The sequence below is a fragment of the Ixodes scapularis genome, unplaced genomic scaffold, assembly GCF_016920785.2.
Source record: "Ixodes scapularis isolate PalLabHiFi unplaced genomic scaffold, ASM1692078v2 PGA_scaffold10__122_contigs__length_95168666, whole genome shotgun sequence".
Taxonomy (NCBI): Eukaryota; Metazoa; Arthropoda; class Arachnida; order Ixodida; family Ixodidae; genus Ixodes; species Ixodes scapularis.
The window spans coordinates 94,874,371-94,895,069 of NW_024609836.1; the positions used below are offsets into that span (position 1 = coordinate 94,874,371).

At 46.2% G+C, this 20,699-nt stretch overlaps 2 protein-coding genes across 3 annotated transcripts in view; one reads left to right on the plus strand and one right to left on the minus strand.

The window, feature by feature from the left end:
- The window catches only part of LOC8043682 (synaptosomal-associated protein 25), a 272,225-nt gene extending 253,104 nt beyond the window's left edge, over positions 1-19,121 (minus strand). The window contains exon 1 of one of the 2 annotated variants that reach the window (XM_040217394.2): positions 18,800-19,121. The gene's annotated coding sequence lies outside the window, so the exon portion shown is untranslated. The remainder of the gene's footprint in view (positions 1-18,799) is intronic. The other variant, XM_040217395.3, reaches the window with a different exon arrangement.
- Positions 19,122-19,302: 181 nt separating this feature from the next.
- The window catches only part of LOC8033193 (proteoglycan 4), a 61,090-nt gene continuing 59,693 nt past the window's right edge, over positions 19,303-20,699 (plus strand). The window contains exon 1 of the mRNA XM_040217391.3: positions 19,303-19,815. Coding sequence (XP_040073325.1) covers positions 19,738-19,815 — 78 coding nt within the window. The 5' untranslated portion in view covers positions 19,303-19,737. The remainder of the gene's footprint in view (positions 19,816-20,699) is intronic.

The window sequence follows — 20,699 nt, forward strand, 5'->3', positions numbered from 1 at the left end:
TTCGCACGTATGCCATCGTTTCAATGTTGTAAGCGTTACCGAAAAGGGGAAAAAAAAGAAACAACGAAATACCGTTACTCGTTACTTACAAATAAAAGAAACCCGTGATCGCTACCATTACGGATAAAAAACAACGCACGTCATATTTGCGTTACTTTTTATCTACAAATCGACGGCGACAGCATTTCTTGCGGCGGCATTTTTCGACACTAGGACAAAGAGTGTAGGCGTCGGGGCTTTTTTGTCAAGTGAAACCTTGTGCGTAGAGAAAAGAGAGGCGAGATCCTACTGAAGATATGTGAGATGAGTGCAAGAATTCATACTTTCGTGCCTAAAAACATTCATACAAAAAAAAACTAAGTGTAATTTGTTTTTCGAGCGTTAGGAAGAAGAGGTAAAGTGAAACGTAACTCCGTTATTCATTACTTGAAATAATTAACTGAAGTACGTTACCCGTTACTGTTCTTAAAAGAACTGAAACGAGTACGATGTTAACGAAAAAGAAAGGCGTTACTTCTAACGCCGTTACCGCCAACGGTGCACATTTGTCCACTGGAATGCGTTCTGCGCATGCGCAATAGCTCTCTTCTCGGGAACGTCCCATGTCGCGCCTGCAGCGCAGTGACAGCTGAATAAAGGTCGACCTACAGAATCCTAAACTGCCGGGCAGAAAATCGGTTCCCAGTTTCCTTCTCGCCCCCTTCTCTCCCCACAAGAACGGGCCTCCGAGAGCCATTTTTCGCAAAAAGGAAGAGGGTGTCCCTCTCTCTCAAATGGAAAGGAGGAATTTAGGAAGAGGTTTCCTTTTTTCTGGTTGTTCTTCGGCCTTTATAAAACGCAGGGAAACGTGGCGAGTTTTTTTAGCCCTTCGCAGTTAATAAGATTGCGTAGGAACGCGCCGAAGACCGAAGCGCAAAAACAAGTAACAGCCAGATAGACAAAGTGATACGACAGCGCACAGAAGCTTTCCTTGAACGGCGACGTTCTATTAACCATGAAGTAACGAATCATTCGATTCGATAATTCAGGACGAAAAACGACCGTGAGGAACCATTAAACTTATCTCACTTTCTCGCCCTCCTTCTAATCGGTATTTTTTTTCCCCAATCTTATTATACGTAACGAAAACTTTTCGATTTTACCGCTTCATATACGAACAAAGAAAAGTAAGCGCTCTTACTCTAACAGGATCGACGAACGAGTTTATCGGCCCAGCCTCCCCAACTGCGAACAAAAAGGACACCATCAAATAGACCTTGTATCTTTCGACCGCGTACCTTCGAAAGCAGATCGCACACACGCAGAAAATAACTTAGAAGCAGGTAAGAGAGGATAACGTTTTCGGCCGCCTCAACATCTGAGAGGGTGCACATAGTATACACGGTCGAGCGCGTCGAAAAAACGCGTTCCAATATTAAAATTCCAACATTAGATTCCAAGCGGATCAGGTGTACGTGATACCAACGTCGTTGCGGAAGAAAATGGAATAAGCGGAATAAATATTAAAGCTCGTTATTTCTCAGCGCGGAGGAAGCAGTAAACAAGTCCGACGAAGCGTGACGCCCGTCCGCGCGAACACGTACCACCTCGTCGAAATATCGACGTAGTCACGCGTTAAAAATGAGAAGCGTCGACGAGCACTCTGCTTGCTCCAGCTAGTATACCAAAAATATAAGATTTTTTCACTTTCCAGCGATACTCTGTACGTAATATTAGCGAACTCTTCGCGCTTGCTGAGGATTATTCATACTGGATGAATGGATGGATGTACGCGGCTGGATCGTTTTAATCGGGCGGCGACTCGCGACACCTAGCCACTGCGGTCCGGCATGATTCCGACCAGGGCCGGGCAGTATCGCGATACAAATGTATCGCGATAGTATCTCAGAGATACTTTTGAGCATACCCGTATCACCGTATCGAGATACATTTGAAGAATGTATTTGAATCAGCGGGTGAAATACGTTTACGATGTATCGCTTGTATCGCGATATTTTGCCAGACTTGGGTATCTCTTTACTTTTGTTGCCGTTTTTACGATATAAATTTACGAGCTAAAATTATCTGATTTGGTGCAAAGTGCTTCAGACTTTATAGCATGAACATGCCCTATAACATAATACAGCACAATCACCATCATAAAAAAAAAAAAGATCTGTGGTTTACACTTTTTGTCTACTGATAACAGTGCCCTCCCTTACAGACCATAACGCCCGACAACGATCGAGTGTGACTCTTGTTTCGGTTTCGGCGCTTGTTTAGCGGACTCTCCGGCAGATGGCAAAACCAGCCCCGTTGCTCCATTTACCTTGGGCAGTTTGCTCGTTTGTTTTGCTATTTGACGGAGAGAAAACCCTTCATCTAGTCGAGAAAAAAAATTAAATAAAAAGCACTCGCTCGCGAGCGTTCACGCTAAAACAACGTGGCTTTGGCGCGGAGGTAGACTTTAGCCGACGAAGAGATACAAAACCATCCTTTTTGAATGGGAGTTAGCGCTCAGCCATATGTTACAACGAATCCTTCGGCCTTTTTGATTTGTAGGAATTCGACGATAGTTCGATGGGCAGTGGCAGGAGTGATGAAAACGACGTGAATCCCGCAAGCATTCCATCAACTTCGGCGTCTCCACGTCAGTGGGACTCAAACCGGAAGTCCTGATTTAGAGCGAGATAGGACACCTCGATGTCGGGGAATTAGCTTCGTCTTATTTTATTGCCAATTGCCCGTTTAAAATAAAAATTCGCTGTACGTTCCTTGAAATAAAAAAAAAGAAGAGTAGGCAAGGGGTTAAAGAAGGTTACTTGCAAGAAAAGCAGAGTAAGCGCTCTTCACAAAGCCCTCCGCTCTTTCTAATTTAGCGTAGCGAACGCTGTAAAGGTGAGGCTATCGTCCAATCTCCAGGCACAATGGGTGACCTAGAAGCCTATAAGACAACAGTTTAAAATGCGCTCTCACAGAAAAGAAAAAAAGAAAGGATTTATTTTGCGCACTCGTTTTTCGTCAAGCATGGCAGGCAGTCTTTACCGTTCAGTAACAACGCGGTTCACGAGGGGTGACATGTTTTCTTATTGGCATTAATGATAAATAAAGAGTTAGAAATAAAGGGAAGTGCATAAAATGAGACAAAAAGAGCGCATAATTCAACATTTGCATCCGCCGCGAATCACCATTTGCATTTATTCTGCCCACGCAACACCGTTCGGGAACAAATGTATTCTTTAGGAATCTGTATCTGTATTCGGAATAATTTTTCGCCGTTTTTGCGGGGGTATCTCGAGGATATCCCGTTGCATAAAAGACAAATGCGTATCAGTATCTGTATATTGTGCCTTAAAATACGCGTACCTCGGTATACTTGTATTCCAGAATACTTTCTGGAGAATCTCTGCCCAGCCCTCCTTGCGACAAATGCGTGATGATACTACATATAACCCTAACATCGCGTTCAGCGTCCGTCTAAATGCGTTGCAAGGTGACAAGATCCATCGGAATAACTGCGATTTCCTCGAGGAAGATTCGGAAAGCCGGCGTTGATAGTTAACTACGCCGTGACTGACAATTAAATACGGCGCCAATATTCGTGACGTCATCAGTTCCTACGACGTGACGTCGATCCTTCGTGAGAAGGCACGACCCAATCGACGACGGTTAGAAGCTCGGCTACACAACCCGTAGCTACTCCTAATTAAACCATCCTAGCGTCGCTTTATCGAATTAAACCGCCCTAGCACCGCCCGATAAATCAGCGTCATTAAAGAGTACGAATCATGCGCGCCCCAGCTCCTTTACTGGATCGATCCTATCAGAGACTAATGACGAACAACGCATGGCGCGTTAACGTTAATTAATGACAACCATGTCCGCCTTTTTTTTTTTTCTCTCTTTTAATGTTGCAGTATTAATGAAGTACCGGGCTGTCGCTGCCAGTCGCTTCAACGAAAGCCAATGGGTCGGTAAATTCGTGACACTTGCACCACCCGCCGACATTTTCTTTCTTATTACGAGATGATTTGGAATGTGGGAAATTGCAAACATACTTTACAACATAGCGAATATTTTTTTTTCTTCTCGCACGCATGGTTTGCTAAAGATGAATGTACACCATTCTCCCTCTTTCTTACGCGTCAGAGTTGTGATTACGACCATCAAATAGGTTTCGGTTTTATTTGTTTATAATACTGAAAGCCTTTCGGGCGGTCTCAGCGGTGTTTCTTTTTAAACGAGAAATTAGAAGAAAAAAAAAAAAAGAATTATAAAGCCACCAAGCACCGCAAATACAACCATAATTCGAGTCACTTTCTGGTTCATGATGAGCGATCAAAGAATCATCCCACCAACACCACTCCGAGAACACTAGCACTCCTTCGAATACAAATCAAGCAACACTTTTTTCAAACTTCTGGGCACTATGGATCCCAACGTAAAAGGTCACCATTCAGACTACTCCACTCCTCAATTGTCTTCCGAAAACTTATAAAAAAGTACTAATAATAATTTTGGTTTTGACCACCGTCTTTGTGCGCGCTGCGGGCGCTTTTCCGCTTTACGCTATTCTGGAACCATTGGGTCAACAGAGCTTCGACGGTCTCTATATTTGTTTACTTAATTTATCGATTCAAGTTCACCAGCTTCTCAGAAAAATAAAGCATTTATTGTGAGAAGAGAATGCTGATACATTTTCGAAGGAGCATACACGGGTTTGAATCGGAGTAAGTGCTTGTAGACACCGTGATTCTCAACGATTCTGAAAGTTAAAAAAAAAAATGCAGATAGAAAGCATAAAATAATAAACAAACGGTATTTTAAATTTTGTTTTTTTCTCGCAGATTATTTTGCCAAAAGTTTGATTTAGATCATCACGGCGAAACTGGTCTGATCCAAGTCACGATCGAAATCATTTTGATTTTGATTCTCCCCCCTGCCCGCCACTGAGATGGTGGGGTGCGCACGGGTCGCAAAGCGCTCTCCGTGCTTTTAATAACAGGGTCCAAACAAAGCGCACCTCAACTGCCTCCGAGCCAAGGAGGTAAGATGTGCTAGGAGGGGGCACGTTGCAATATTGGTGAAGCCTAGTCATAAAAAGTTTAAACGATGTTCTGGCCAACGTGACCGCAGATCTCTCTGGCGATTGGTGCGCGTGACATGTCACGTGCGAGATGGATGGTTGATTGTAGAAGGACTCCTTGCAGGCTTGCGCGCGCTCCGTCCGGTAAGTTTTATCAGATCGAAGGCTGGACTGTGGTGTATTCTAGTGCTCCATAGCAAGACGAAGGCTAGCTACGGTCACGTGATGTGGTCACGTTGGCATGGTAAGTGAGGAGAGTAAGGAGGAAAACGAGAAAGAGGCGAGGCGTCAAGGGAGCATGGCTTGTGGAGGCTACGCGGCCGACGTCATGCCCTCTCCTACCCTTCTATCCTCCTTGCTCCGAGCTGTGTTTGTTGCTCACGTCGCGGACGGCTTCAGAAACGATGGGCGAAGCTTATATTATGTTCACGCTCCGTGATTGGTTCTTTCGCGTTCTCTATCGCAAACACTGCAATCTCATTGGCTCCGAAGCGATAATGATATGCGTGGAACTGGCCACGCCCTCGCGTATCTCGTGCAGTCGGTGAGTGCAGCTGGGCCAGGCCCTAACAATTTCCAGTTCTCGACGTCGTTGCCATGGCTGCAGGTCGCAGATGTGATCAATTACGCGAGTTTATTTATTTATTTCTTTAACAAATTACTCGCTTACAAGTATACAGCTACATAGACGAGCTACTTCGTCCCGGGAAAAGGCAAATGGCATAAAAAAAATTAGCATACGTCGAAGCAATAATACGACGTAGTTTGATTTCACGCTAAATCATACTTCGCTTGGAAGTTATCCGAGCGCAGTCGACACTAGAAGCCGATGAGGTCAATATCAAACGGCGCCACGAATGCTACGTCGCTTAGTCACGTCGTCCTAGCGCGATATTCCAATAAAAGCGCGGGGGATGGGCAAAAGACTGTAAAAAAATGTATCCAAATGAGATACCTCGGGGAAAAAAAAACGTATTTAATGACAGATCTAATTACGCGGCTTAGAAAACTGCTCAAATACGAGATAAGGGTACGAGTCTTTTATCATATTCAAATACTGTTACAAGTACATTTTGTTTCCATAGTCTGACATCTTAAATTTAAAAAAAAAAAAGAACGGACCGCACCCAAATGGGAGCATTCACTGGCGGCCAAAGCCGTGTGCTCGACTGCCGAGCGCGTGCTGATGGCGAGCTTCCACAGTTCTTTTGCAACGTGCACTCCACACCATCCAGAGTGCCGGTCTTAGCAACCTCTTAATGTGAATTCGTTCTTAAGCGTGCGCTCTAGACAGCACCCACAAATATAGCGTCCAGTGAATACTCCTTATACAGAGATACCAAGAGCCAAACACTTAAAAAGTTGCACCTCTAAAAAATAATGCTTTCGTACGATAGGCGCGGGTACAACGCCAGGAAACAATTTGTATTCAGTGCGCTCAGTTGAAGCAATAAAGCCCTATTCAAACAACACCTGTGCGGCGACTAAAATATTAAATCAGCCAACCAAAAAAAGTCAAACATTGCATCCCGTTCATTCCTTGTTCGGCTCTTCCTTTTTTTCATTCCCGCGTATTAAGAACAAACGTAGCGAGTCTCATGCTCTTCGATATGACTCACATCGAGAAGAATGCATAATATCGCATTTGATGGCCAAGAACCATGCCATAAAATGTATTTCGGCAGTCTTGGAAATACAAGCGCTTGAAATACTTTAATAAGTTTCAGTATTTAATCGACAAACACATTACAGCAATTAAATACGAAACACAAAACACTCAAAACATTTTAAATGCGTGTTTCAAGTGAAATACTGATCATCTCTGTGAGTGCTTTTGGTGCACGTGTTAGCGCCTCTGCGTCTTCTATATCCTTCGAGTGCGCTGCGACGTGCGATGAAACGAGGTTACAGCATTTGGGGGACGCCCTTTCTTGAATGCGCGTCCCCCAAATGTATTAGACAACTGCTCATTCGGCGCATAAACCTAAGGGGTAAAACGTACAGTCTGACAAATGCCCTCTCTCAACAGAAGACAAAAAAAGAACGCTGATGTCTCGTTTGCCACCTGCATCGCGCGATGTAAACAAAAATAAAACAAACAAAAAACAAGCAAGGATTAAGTTTATCGACATAAGCATCGGGTAAGCCGGGGTCCCACTGCCTAAACATCGTACAAAAGACAGTCTGCAAATAGCTTCGAAAGCCAGTCACCGTGAGATCTCTGCTTCGAATGCCGCATGGAAACGAACTCAGGGAGAAACTTGGCACGCAGCATTCGAACCACGCATATTGCGGTCTTTTGCAGACTCCCCCCAACACTTCAATAGACCGATCTCAACGTATGCGTGACGCCGCCATAACTGTATGTAAACTTGATTCATAGAAAACAGCAGGCAATGCACGAAATAGCTCGTGCTGTCTCGCACTGTGCTCGCGCAGTGCGAGAGGTGCACGAGTATGCGTTTCGGGGGGTTTGGGACTTGCAGGAAGACTGCAGTCCTCACGATGGGTATATCGGCAGCGGCGTCGAAACCGGCTGGTGAGGTCGATCTATCGTTTAAACGTTCCTTGATTCGGTTTTGATGGCGCAACGACTTATAGCGCACCTAACTATATACTACCGCAGCAACAAGGTGTATAGAAAGAGCCCATTGTACAACGTTTTGATTCTTTGGCCTTGCAAGGGCGACGTCGGTTTGAGTGTACAGTCACGCGAAGCGAATCCGACCTTCCAGATGCGGCGGGGGTCGTGTTGTTATTTCGCTTCTCTATTCGAAGCCGCATGCAGCCGCCCGGCGCAGCCTTCGTGCCTTGGCGCAGAATAACACGAAGTTCCCAAATAACAGCTGGAGCACACGCATCGCCTCGGTGTCGACGCAACTGCGTAGCTGCTTGCATGCCGCAGACGGCTGCGAGGATTCCTACAGCTGGGCAACCAAACACCGCCAAGGTAGATAAAAAAAAAAATCAGTTTGCAACAAACATGCCATTTAAGCGACACGAATACTTACGTTGGAGGCACGCCCAAGCTGTACATTGTTTCACTTTTTGTGCGAGCGAAGCATACAAGTCCCAACAAGCACGAGCATGTCACCCTAAACTACGCTTGTACTGAACGAGCGCGCGAGCTTGACAGGGGCCGAGAGAACCCGGAGCTCGCTCTTGTGGCTTCTGTTACGCCCACGGTGGTTACGCCATAGCCTCGTATATTAGCGGCGAGAAGTTATGGTGGCGCACTCCTACGGTTCCCCCTTGTGACGTCCTTACCTTACAAACAACAAGTTCGATGGTGTTTGTAAATAGCATGGTGGAAGCTTGAAATCATTGCTCTCTCAAAGAAACACTGCCAACACCGTCGAAATTAAAGTTCTTTCATTCCTCTTATTTCAGTCGATGATAAATCCTTTTCCGACGTCATAGTCACCGTTTGGCCAATCGTGGAAGGCCGACCACAGTGACGCTTTCGGTCGCGCTCGTCGCCAATACTAACAAAGCCTGGCAGATCACCACGAGAAGCGGCCGCCGAAATGGAAAAGGTGGAGCGGCAGACAACGGGCGAGAGGAGAGCCACGTGACTGGCGCCCCGCTGCGGAGAAACGCGAAACACACTTCCCGAGAGAACAAGTGTGTTTCGGGTCCTCGCCGCTGCAAAAGCCGTGCGCTGACGTCCAGGTTCCCCGAGAAATGGCTCTTTGATGCTCTGTGCTACCAGATCCTCGCGCTCCTATCTGCGACTGGGCACTCTATGGCTCCGTCGTCGCACTGCCTTGGTCACGCTCGCCCCAATCTGTGGTCAGATACAACATAAGACAGTGCGAAGGGGAAAAGGGTGGAAACAACAGGAAAGCTAGAGCGGAGAGGAGCGACCTCCTTTCCAACAACATGTTTTCTCGTGCACGCCATTTTCCGCCTCGCACTACCTCTCTTATCTTGCATCTGACTATTAGAACGTTGACTCGCCCTTATCGGCGACTCCGGCGAAATCAACGGCACCTAGCGGCTAAAAGAGAAAGCTAAATACGAAGCGGTGAAAGTTAAAGAACACGCGATCAAAATTGCCAATAAAGTGAAAGGAAATATAGGTTATCGAATACAACAATATGCACCTCTACAGCGATGATTACCGGGTTCAAAAATCCAAGGTCACTCGTCTTTTGCGGGACAGAGCTAGTGCGATGCGCAGACCCTCTCCGGCGGCCCAGTAGGCCAAGATGGCGCCACGCAGGCGCAAAAAGCGAGGTTATTGGAGCTGTCTACACCCACAAGTGAGCGGCGTCATTCGGACTTTTTACACGCCTAAAAGGAGCTTATCGGTTAGTCCCAGGGCTAACACCCTATAAGGTGTCCCGGCAGCACCGTTCAAATAACAAACTTAAAACAAAAACAAACAAAAAAACGTACAGTTATTTTGCGATTGGTTTGTGTTGCCCTACCTACATACAGACGCAATTTACATGCAAAAGGCACCAGATATACCGTTCAAGCATACATAAACGGCAAACACAGACGCAACATAGCATGCCATCGACACGGTAACCATGAGCCTGTTGACCGTTCTTCTGGCCGCTATCGTCGCTTCGATAGCGATCGTTTTGACGGAAACCACCTCAGCCATTTATTTACTTATTTATGTACGTACGCATTACCTGAAAGTCATACATTACAAAGGGCAATGATAAGAAACTCAAATAACATAATTAAATGAACCAGGTAACAAATATATAACTTCCGTCTCGCCAACGTGCAACATAAAATATAATTTCACGGGGTTGACTGACTGACCAATGCATTTGAACGGGAAAAGCTATTCGAACAACACAGTCGCGAGAACAACTGCCACTAAAGCGATTCCATAAAAATGTGCTGCTTTATTTTTTTTTTTGTGCAATCTTGCGTCTGCTTTTGGTTTTTTTGAAAACTATAACGGGCGTATGATAGGGAAATGGCGATGCTGGGAGGATGCAGCGATCGACGCTAGGCGCCAGAGCACTCCTCGAGTCCCCAGAAGGGTGGAAAACAATCCTTTGTACGTATTTGCACGTACATCCTCGAAACAGCCGTTGACCTGCTTCCGTGATGTTCGCCCAATGCGAGAAACACGAAAGATCGAGTTCGTCCCAGTGCGCAACAACTTCAATTCCTTAACCGAGGAAGAAGTAAAATGCTCGAGGATAAACGTCAGTGCGAAAGTAGTACGGCGAGGAAACGTCGGTCATAAGCATTTGTAAATGGAGGAGCGGGGCCTTCGAAGAATTAGGCGGAAGGACGCGTGTAAGACGATCACCGCATCCCCACACCAAAGAGTTCCGTCTGCTTCTTACGGGACAATGCCCGCACCGACACTGATGATCGCAAAATAGGGGCAATGAAGAAGCTCAAATGAACAGTTATCACTCATCTTCTAGTTAGTTTGGACCTCGGACCATGGGCAGTTCTTCTCTTTGGGCATTGGTAGAGATGTTTAGGAAAAAAAATCATCTGATGGGTATAAAAATAAAAACGCCTGCACCAAAAAAAAATGTTTAACGTTATTAAAAAGTTATTGAACCGGAGGCGCCAATACATTACAAAGGAGACCGACTCCATCGGAAGTCAGCATTTAAGCTCGCAATAAACAGGTTTCATGGCACGACGGTGGCTAAAGGGATCAGCGTCCGAGTGGGCTAGCGCACACCAGCTCAGGATACGTGGAGTGAAAGTTCGCGTTTAAGAAGCCAGGAATCTCGGGTTCAGTCCCCACCCCTGCCCGTTTCGATCTGGATGAGCATCGTACCGGCGTGGGGTCGTGTACCACTACCGCGCGGTGCACGTTAAAGACCCCTGGCTAGCGGTTGTACTGTAGTCTAGTAAACATGTTTAAGTTTTGTTGTACATTTGTTTTTAACCAGTGTTGCGATTGATTTTGTTTCTCAATGTTATCCTGTAGTCGGGTTTTGCTGGACATTTGTCTTTCTGCCGATGCTGATGACACAGCACCGGCTTAACTTACAATATTACGCACATTGCCGTGTAGCAGAGCGCTGCCCACATATTTTCTCGTGATACCACTTTCTTATTTGTACTCGTTGTGCGTCTGCACCACACCTGCCACAGCCTGGACGAGGCGAGTAGCATTAGTAAATACACCAAAGTCAATAAAAATGTGTCCGGCAAGTCTGAAAACACCGTTTCCCTAACGTTTGTTCAGTAGGACTAGCGGGACACAAACACAAAAGCCACGCATCGCTGTCGTCAACGAGGACGGAAAGGGACGGCACTCTTCTTTCTCTCGAAGTGCGTCCACACATATTGGATGGGGAAACGAGGGCCGCCACCAAAATAGGGACAGTTAGCGGCTCGTCCTTATCGGTGGCTGCTGACACAGCGCGCGGTAAATCGTGTTTGCCGAATCGATAAGACACAGCGCTCAAGCGGCACGAGAGACTAGCAGAGAAATTTGCGAGCCGGAAGTTGCCCGGAGCCTTAACTTTCTCGTGTCAGAAAGAACCCGGATGAGGAAGAAACACAGTTGAAGTCATTTTCTTCCGCAGACAGCCCGTTGCAACCATCGTTGGGAAGTCTGGCAACTGTAGTCACTGACAGTTCAAAGCCCGACGACCAGACACGAGATTCTGTTTGCGATTGGTTCAGCGACGATAGAACACGTACAGAAGCACGACGAACACCATGACGGTGCACTTTGGACGCTGATCTTTTTAGACTCAGGCTAGGTGGCGCAAGCTACCGCCCGTTACAAAGGGTATAATCCGTCCATCTGATTGGTCCCATCGCCTTCTGGGCTGTGGAACGAGACGCAGCATGCGCAGTAGCACTCTTCCGCGGAGTGTCAGACGCCGCGCATCCGTCGGCAGCTCAATGACTCGTCACTTTTCGCCTGTCTGCTGATACAGCTGATATGCTCAGAAACATGTGTACAGAAGAACATGTTTCTCACTATGAGACAAACCATAAAAAAGGGGGGTTTCGAAGCTGTTCCCGCTACCGTTATAATTTTTTGCGACAATATTTCACGTCGTGCATATATCAAACAAAAACAAAAACGAAAGAAAAAAAAAGCGTTTATATAAATGAAGTTAAAAGGCGCGAGACTTTCGGCGAAAGTGACAATAATAAACGTCACTCCAAAGTAAAAAATAACCTACTTCGATCAGAGAAAAAAAAGAAATAAAAAGGGAGACATAACCCAGCCTAAGCAGGAATGAACACAGGAAGCTTAACAGGAAATTGCCCAGTCAATCTCGTACCTATGTTGCCGGATGTAATCTGCTTAACACCATCACGCAAAACAAAAACAAAAACGGATGTTTCGTTTTGCACCGAGAGGCACACGCGCAAGTACACGGGTACAGCTATTAAGAACATTGTTTTCTTCTCGTATTAATCGCGCCCGAAGAATTTATAGCGACGGAGTATCCTCGCTCAGTAAACATCATTAACTTTCCGAGGGAGGTAATTCAATAACCCATAGGGCGCGCCTTATTTTGCCAGTCAGCGAAGGGATACGTTAGGTAACAGGTCCGTGCCGATCGTTTTATCCGACTACATTTGCGCCGTATGTAACGAATATTCATTCCCCGTTTTCAACCCTAAAGAGTAAAAAAAGAAAAACACTTTGGTTTTGGCGAGGCGTTAAAACAGTCACTCGGAGAATGAGAACGCCAGGGAGGAGTTCCAGGTGTCCAGCAAGCAAGGGCTTTCTACCTTCGTCGAGGCTTCGACGTCTCGTAAGCCTCTCGTACGCACGCTACTCCAAACAACTACTTGCGGTTTCTGCGCACGCGCAGTGGCCGCACCTGGTGTGGGCGAAGCCGGCTGGTTTCTAAGCACCGTGTTGGTCTAGAGCAAACTCGCAGAAACAAAGGGCGCCATTAGTAAGAATAGTAAGTAAGGAGAAAAAAAATAACTGTTATACGAGTGACTTTAGTACGCCAAAGATTAGTCAAGTTGCCCTCGCCACGTGTTCCCAATAAAGGTAATCAAAGGATCGCAAAATTACCGCAAAAAGTACTAATCGATTACACGCAATTCGATTACCTGTAATGAGTACCGCACAAATCCGCAGAAACCACGACGAAAGGCAAGGAGCGCGCGTGCTGGAGGTGGGGCGTTCAAAAGATTCGCCCTGCCGTTCTAATTCTGTCAGTGACTATAAAAAAAAAAAGCGCTTTTGTTTCCACTATAGACACGACAAACACAAAGCAAGGGCCGAAGTTCACGGAGCGTGCCGATTCTCTCGCAATGGTAGGGCGTCGCGCTTTTGGCAACACGCCATACTGGTAACTGCAACCACCGTACACTCTTCCAAAGTTTTTTTTTTTTCTACATTTGTTTTAATTTTGTGGTTTTTTTATGCTACTCACAAAAATCATCCTATACCATAGATATATATTGACTCGTAATTTGAGTGGTGGTGCTTTTTCTTTCGCCTTTCGGACCGCCCTTTGCTGTTCGTGGAAGTGTATCGATTAGGGTTCGTGTTGTCTTTCGATATTAATGTCGCGTTCGTAACATCTGATTTTTTTTTTTTTTTTGCTTCTACATTTTGCTTTGGTGTTTGCACTGCCCTGTGGCAATCAGTGTTGCGGAGTTGCCACTCCGGAGTTAGAATGATTCCGGAATCATTCCGAATTTTCGCGACCCTGGAATGGAATGGGAATGGAATGGCGGCAGCGTTGAGGGGAATGGAATGGGAATGGAATTTGATGCCTTTTGCCCGGAATGGAATGGGAATAGAATGGGCTCGGTTCTTCTATTTTTTATATTTTTTTTAGTGTTTATGGTCAGCGAACTTGAGCCAGTCAGCGAGCCAGTTGCTCAGAAATAAAATGAGCGGGCGGGAAACAGCGTACCCGCGTGGAGCTCTAACAGAGTTGTATGCAAAACAAAATGCAATACAAAAAAGAAGCGTCAAAGCAAAGAGCAGAGGGGGGAGGGAAGGGGGGGGGGGGGTGGCGGTGGCGCCTTTCGCGCAGGCGACGGGCTTTACTGGCGTTACAGTTCGAGGAGCGTTGTTTAGCAGGCGGCCAAACCTCTGCCTTCCACGTTCATTCGCGCGCACTCCTTCGAAGTGAGAACTGTAGGTTTGCTTCGGCAATAAAACAAAGCAAGATTCACTTCTCTCTTCTCCTCTTGCGTTTTGTTTTGTTTTGTTCTGTTTTTTTGCTCCGACACTTGTTTTATTATTCTGCATTTTTACGTGTAAGTCCGCCTGTTACTTGGTCTTTGTTCCGATGCTTGTTTTCTGTGTTACATGTTTTACATTCAAGTGGGTTAGGCTTACAGCCAAGCTAGCGGATTCCCGCTCATTTCCTTCGTTTTAGACTGCCTACTTTGTTTCACCTTGTGATGGACCGCTGCGGACGCGACGAGTCACCCCAGGCAATCCAGCACCTTGAGGGGGACACACGCACGGCGCGTTGCTGCGCCCCAGGGTCACGCGACACTCAGTAGGCACTGGATTGGTTTCGATGGCTCTAGTGCTGTCTGTTGCGGTTAATCGTAAAGTGAATTGTCGTCACAGCTCTTGTCGCGTGACCAAACTGACTACACCTGCAGAAAGATTGTTTCGTGATATGGTCACTCGTGCTGCGCCCTTGAGGTTGCACTTTGTCAGAGGATGTGTTCCTGCCACTGTGCATGGAGTCGCTTCCAGGAGCATACTAGCCGTATCGCTGTGCAGGTATTTAAAGAATACAGAACTTAATATAGCTTATTTCTGCGCCACGCATGAACTGGATATTTTTATGGTCCTATCAAACAAACACGCTGGCCGCGTACGTATGTCCTAGAACACAAATGCAAAAAAAGTTTGCCCCAAAAAATTAGTGGATTTACGTTTTGGTGAATGTTGCGAGCCACGTCGTCGAAAGACCGATGTTTTGAACAAGCATCGACATATCAAGGGGCTTTCTCGATGTTTGCAGTATTATGTAAACGAACACTTTGTGCCACCAGCGCTCCGCGTAGTAAAATCAGTGCATTTTTTATGCATTTTGTATTTTGTTGCAATGGACCTTTTCCACATACCGACGGCACCAGGCGGTGGGTGCACAAACTAAAAATCGAGGAAGTGACCTACCTGCGCTACCAATCAATAATGGGAGCTGCGCTACCAGTTTCTTCGCTCCCTGAGCAGAGGCACCTGCCCAACGCGACTTTAAAGAGGGGCATCCGTGGCGTCCACCCAAACGTAGTGTTTTCCTTTCCGTTGACGTTCTTTTTTTGTGTAACACAATTATATATATGCTGCAGTTACGTGTTCTACTCGCTGATATACAGCCTCATTCTGAATTTCCTTGATTTTTCGTTCCGACTTCCGCCACTTGGCATCGGGCGCTCGCGCGTGCGCAGAACGCTTCTCGGAAAAGGTCCATTGTCTACATAGAGTTATTATAATGTACGCTAGAGGTTCAACTGGCGCTAGTGTCTATACGACTTCCGTGACGCAAATTGAAGCAGACAGCAACCAGTCTACATTTGCGGTGCTCCTGTGCATTCCTATGGGAAAACGCGCGTGCATTTTGTCTCTTCGCCGGAAAACAACACTGAACGCTTTGGTTATTTGGGTCGTACCGAATAGTATGTACCTTGATTAACATTCTAAAAGTGTAATTGCTTTAGTTAGCGCATTTTTCTTCATCGGTGAGCGATGTTTAACTTCGCTACATTTCAGTCCGAAACATGTATTCCGCAGCAGGTGTGTAAAAACAAGCGACGATTCAGAGCAAAATAACAACCGAAAGGAATATAGAGTGTGTTCAAGGCTCGCCAGCATTCCGGAGACGCTTATATATTGCTAATATGCCAGTCCTCTCACTATATGAAAATGACCCCTTCGTGCATGAGTGAATAAAGACATTCAAAACGTAAACAATAAAGTATGTGGGCCATGAAAGGTGTCTCTTCGTATTGTTTTATCTGCCGGGCACCTTTAAACATGCATGCAGTCACTTGTTCTCAAAGATTTCGAGCGTGCGGGTGATATTTTAAACGTAGAACAAGCATCTTCGCGCAGAGCAGAAAGAATAAAGCGGTACTTACTTAAAATCGGAATATATTACGTGGCCTTCAATTTCTTTTGATCGTGCACGCACTGGTCCTTACTGATCCAGTGTTACTGAGTAGTTCTTGCCGTCTCTCCTGGCTTTCCAGATGTCCTTCGTTCGTTTGGCACGTATATCCCTCATGCTGAAAAGTGCTGACGTCGTGTTCGCGCTAACAGTGTCCGACAGTGCACATAAATACACGTACGAAGCCGTTTTAGCACCGTTTTTAATGCAAGGAATTTGAAAGAAAAACGCAGAAACTGACCAATTATTTCATCTGCGTGACTGCGAAATGTTCCAATGCGCCTAGTACGCACGAATTATTCCTGACATTTGCTCTTATAATCGAGCGCAGAGAGAAAATGCGCTCGTTTTTTCCCATAGAAATGCATTACCGGAAGTCAATTTCGGACTGGTTGCTGTCTGCTTCAATTTGCGTCAGCACACTAGCGCCACTTGAACCTCTAGCGTACATTATAATAACTCTATGATTGTCTATGCGTTTGATAATGTCAGCTTATGCCGGCAACACAATGTAGCTGTCAAGAGCCGATTTTTACGCCTAGGAATTAGAGGAATGGAGTGGAACGATTCAGCCATTCCAGGAGTGGGAATGGGCCCAGTGTCCCCATTCCTAGGAGTTGAAAGGAATGGAATTATCGCAAACTCTAATTCCCGGAATGGAATTGGAATGGAATGGGGGTGCCCATTCCGCAACACTGGTGGCAATGTTTGCGGACAGAACAACTGGAACCAGAGTGTTAACCCGGAAGAAATGACCTGGATTTCACAGGCCAGGAAATATGAACGGAACTGCACTCCAGGGTTTTGATAGAATATGAAGAGGTACGAGGACTAGTGTTTTCCCACCTCAAGCGGTGTTCTTTTTTTTTCTTCACTTTTACGCTTTTGGGGAATGAATGTATGTTATTTTAGCAGCTTTCCTCGTTTCTCCTAACATATATAATAATATAATGCTTTGTTATTCCGTCAATCAGAACTACCAAAGTCTTTAGATGAAGCACGGTGGTGATAATACAACATGCACTCGTCAGCGCCCCCATTACTTGAGCAATGCGCAAATGTTGAAAGTATTTCTGGTAATACTTCCGCAGCGAAAGTATGCTACGTTCTTTTAAGCTGTTCATAATAGACGATGCACTCGCACAAAAACGACACGCGGGAAAACATAAAAAAAAAAAATTAAAACTAAAAGAATGATAGAATTTTAAGGTAAGGTGGCTGCAATGAAAGACCCAGGAAAGCATTGGACCATGGTCTCAAGACTCAAGGATTGCCCTGAAAGCAACAGGGTTGTCAAGCAACATCGGGAAGCTCAGAAATGCTCTTCTCGTCAGAACTATCGAAGACTGGAAGAAATTGCCACAGTGTGTTTTTACTGCCGTTTCTTCCGTAGAGGCATTTGAATTAAAATTGTTGAATTTGTTTCCTGGTGCATAATGTTGATTTTTTTTTTTTATCTGTATCACTTCTTGTGTCATACTCTTGATAACTACATATGTTGTAAACCCCCTCCTCCGATAACCCGTAAGGGTTGGGAGTACTTAAAATAATAAGATAAATAAAAAGAAGCGAAGAGGCAAGCCCGCAAGTCGCCACAAACAATCCGTTCCCAGGAAGGCACGTGCCACGTGCAAAAACGGCATTGACCCAAGACGCGAAGCTCGAATCACAGCCGAATGTCGGACCCCTTTCCTTCTACGTCCACTCTCGCCCAACTGCTATCAGCGGAAGAAAAAGTAAAGGCAGATGAGAAACAATAGCCTCCGGAAACACGCACAAAGAAAGAAAAACAGATGACAATAAAACGGGCAGATAACAATTAGGACTCGGCGCTCGTCCGAACGTTTTAACACCTCCCCTTTAAAGCCACAAAACGAAATTCGCGTCAAAGAGAGGCACAAGGGCGAGAGCAGGCAGCAAAACCAACACACACACCACTGGCGACAGAAAATGCTGCGCGGAAAAGATCATATGCGCGTTGCGCCGAAGCCACCGAGCGCTCACATCAACGCACAGTGCGTCTGCTTTCCCAATTTAATGGACTTAGCCGCAAAACGCCAGACGCAATTTAAACACTCTCCCCCCACTATCAATTTGATCGCCATCGTTCGCAAAGATCAATTAAAAACGACAAGAAAACGTGCAGTGAATCATTCCATTGACGTCGTCTTGGCGTCCGCCAAGCGATCGACCGACAACGTCTAGCGAGCGAATCGGTCACAAAACTGCCTGGTGCAAAGCTCGACGAAATAGGAATGAATGAATAAACAGACATCGTTGGTGCTCTACGTGGGATCACCAGGAAAGCTCTCTACGTTTCTCGCTCTAGCTACAGCTTCATTGATCTAGGCTGCGTAAGGCGCCCCTGTCCAGCACTCGAAGCAACACAGCGACGCATCGCACACCCAACTCCGGTGCTACCGTAGGAATCGGCGCGTTGGGTTGACCAATTTGCGGTCGGTTGACTAGGCGATCGTTTTTGTTTCTATTTGCTTTTAAATTAGGCTTAATCCACGAGAAAAAAAAAGCCGGTCACTAGGTCCCCGCACGACAGTAAATGAGGACGCGTCCGGAAATAAGCCCGGAGTTGGGAGAAATTTGCGAGGAAAGCTGGTACTTGGAGAATCGGTCGGCGGTAGGGGTGGTGCTCGTCGAGAAACCTTACCGTGAGGTTAGAATGCTTGCGAGGTTCGACACTCCCTGGCGTCACACACCACAAAACCACGGCCCGGCGTGAGGCTTCGAAGGGTTCGGGAGATGGGGGAGGCCTGGCTGTCCCTTGACGAGCCGATCTGGTCGCGATTCACCGTACCGTGAGGCCCCACGAACACGCCGATTTCGCTCTGACACCAGCGATCAAAATCTTGCCGACGGCACACGCTACAACACACACACGCAACTCCGTTGACTCCGTTACACCGGAACCCGAAAACGAAACGGATGTAGATTCATCCCCCCTGCGGCTGTGACGTCACGTGCCTACTCTCAAACCCAGAAGTATTTAAACAGAAATTTAAAAAAAGAATTTAAGAAAAACTAGAAGTAGATTTGATTGCTTTTTACATTTATATTTAAGTTCAAACCAAATACGTTGCTAAAAATAAACTAACAACGCTTATTTGTTGAAGTGGTTGCTGAAGCGTTTGGGTTCGAGAATGTACCCGACAATGTGCTCCACTCGGTAGCGAGCAGGCATGGGATTTCGATTTTTAATGTCGTGAAAAAGCCTCGTTACAGTGAAATTCAAGAGAAGAAAACGAGTAAACTGCTTAAACGTGGTCGGAACGGGCAAATCCCAGTCTGACCGACCATTTCGGTCCCGCGATCTGACGATGTAGTGTCGAGAAGTTTGGTCAGCGGTGAGCGCGTGTTTTGTAAATTGTAGCCTGTGAATGTATTTATTTTCCCTCTCGCGTTTCTGTCCGCGTACACAGGCAACAGTTTACGTGATGATTACGAGGACTCTGCTAGCTTAAGAATAAACTGCGCATCGCGGTTCCAGGTCGCGTTGCTGGAAAGCGCTTCGTTCGATGCGTTTGTGTCGAAACGGAGCGGGCGACCCTTCCCAGAGAAAGCGCTTCCAAGGAGTGCGTTGGGATCACCATGGATGGAGATCGAAATGCTACTTCGGAAAACACCGGCTGTGACACTTGCGGCGTAGCATCGTTTCCAAGCCCAAACGTAAGTTCGCGCTCTCTTCCCAACTAACGAACATCCAACCGCCTGAATCTCTACGTGGCCGTAGCAATCGGGCCTTGATTGATCTCGTGTGCCAAGTCTTGAAAACTCATTTGCGCGCCTTGAATAGCACACGCGTCTTTTCTTTTTTTTTTTTTTTTTATGATCATCAGTTGCTTAAAACAGGCCTCGTGGGATAACGAAAAAAATCATGGTTTATTAGGAAGATGAGGTTAACCGAGCGGAGTGATGCTGGCTCGCTACATCGTGCTGGGGAAAGGGGAAAAAGATAAGGAAAGAACACATATCTCCCAAGAACCGCAAATAAACGCGCAAAAACAAATAAATATGTAAATTGAAGATATTACTGCCGTGTGAATGCAGCTTTAAAGTGGGATCGCTGCCCAAGAAGTGGAGGAACACTGACGCTCTTTTTAACCATTCAGCAATCTCACACACCAGCCGAGGGCAGTAATCGCGGTGTTTATTTTGGCTCAGGAGAGCCGTGGCCAAGGAAAGATGCTTAAGCCCCTCCTCCCCCCCCCCCAAAAAAAAATATTCCTGACTACACCTGACGAATGACGACCTTTTCAATACACCTGACGACCCTATAATATATACATGCTTTTTACCCCCCCCCCCCCCCCCTCCTCAAAAAAGAAAAAAAAATTAATATATATATATTCTTGACTAGGCCACTGCCACGCAGGCCTACAGTGCCTCGTCTAATGATAATGCAGTGACATTCTACGTGTGACAGAAGAGGTGACCATAGTTGTACACCGTATGACGGTTGTTCGCCCAGATACGAAGGTACGCGCGTATTGGGAGGACACCGGCAGGGAAGTCGCCGAAACGTACGCCATCAAGAGCTCGGTCACTAACGT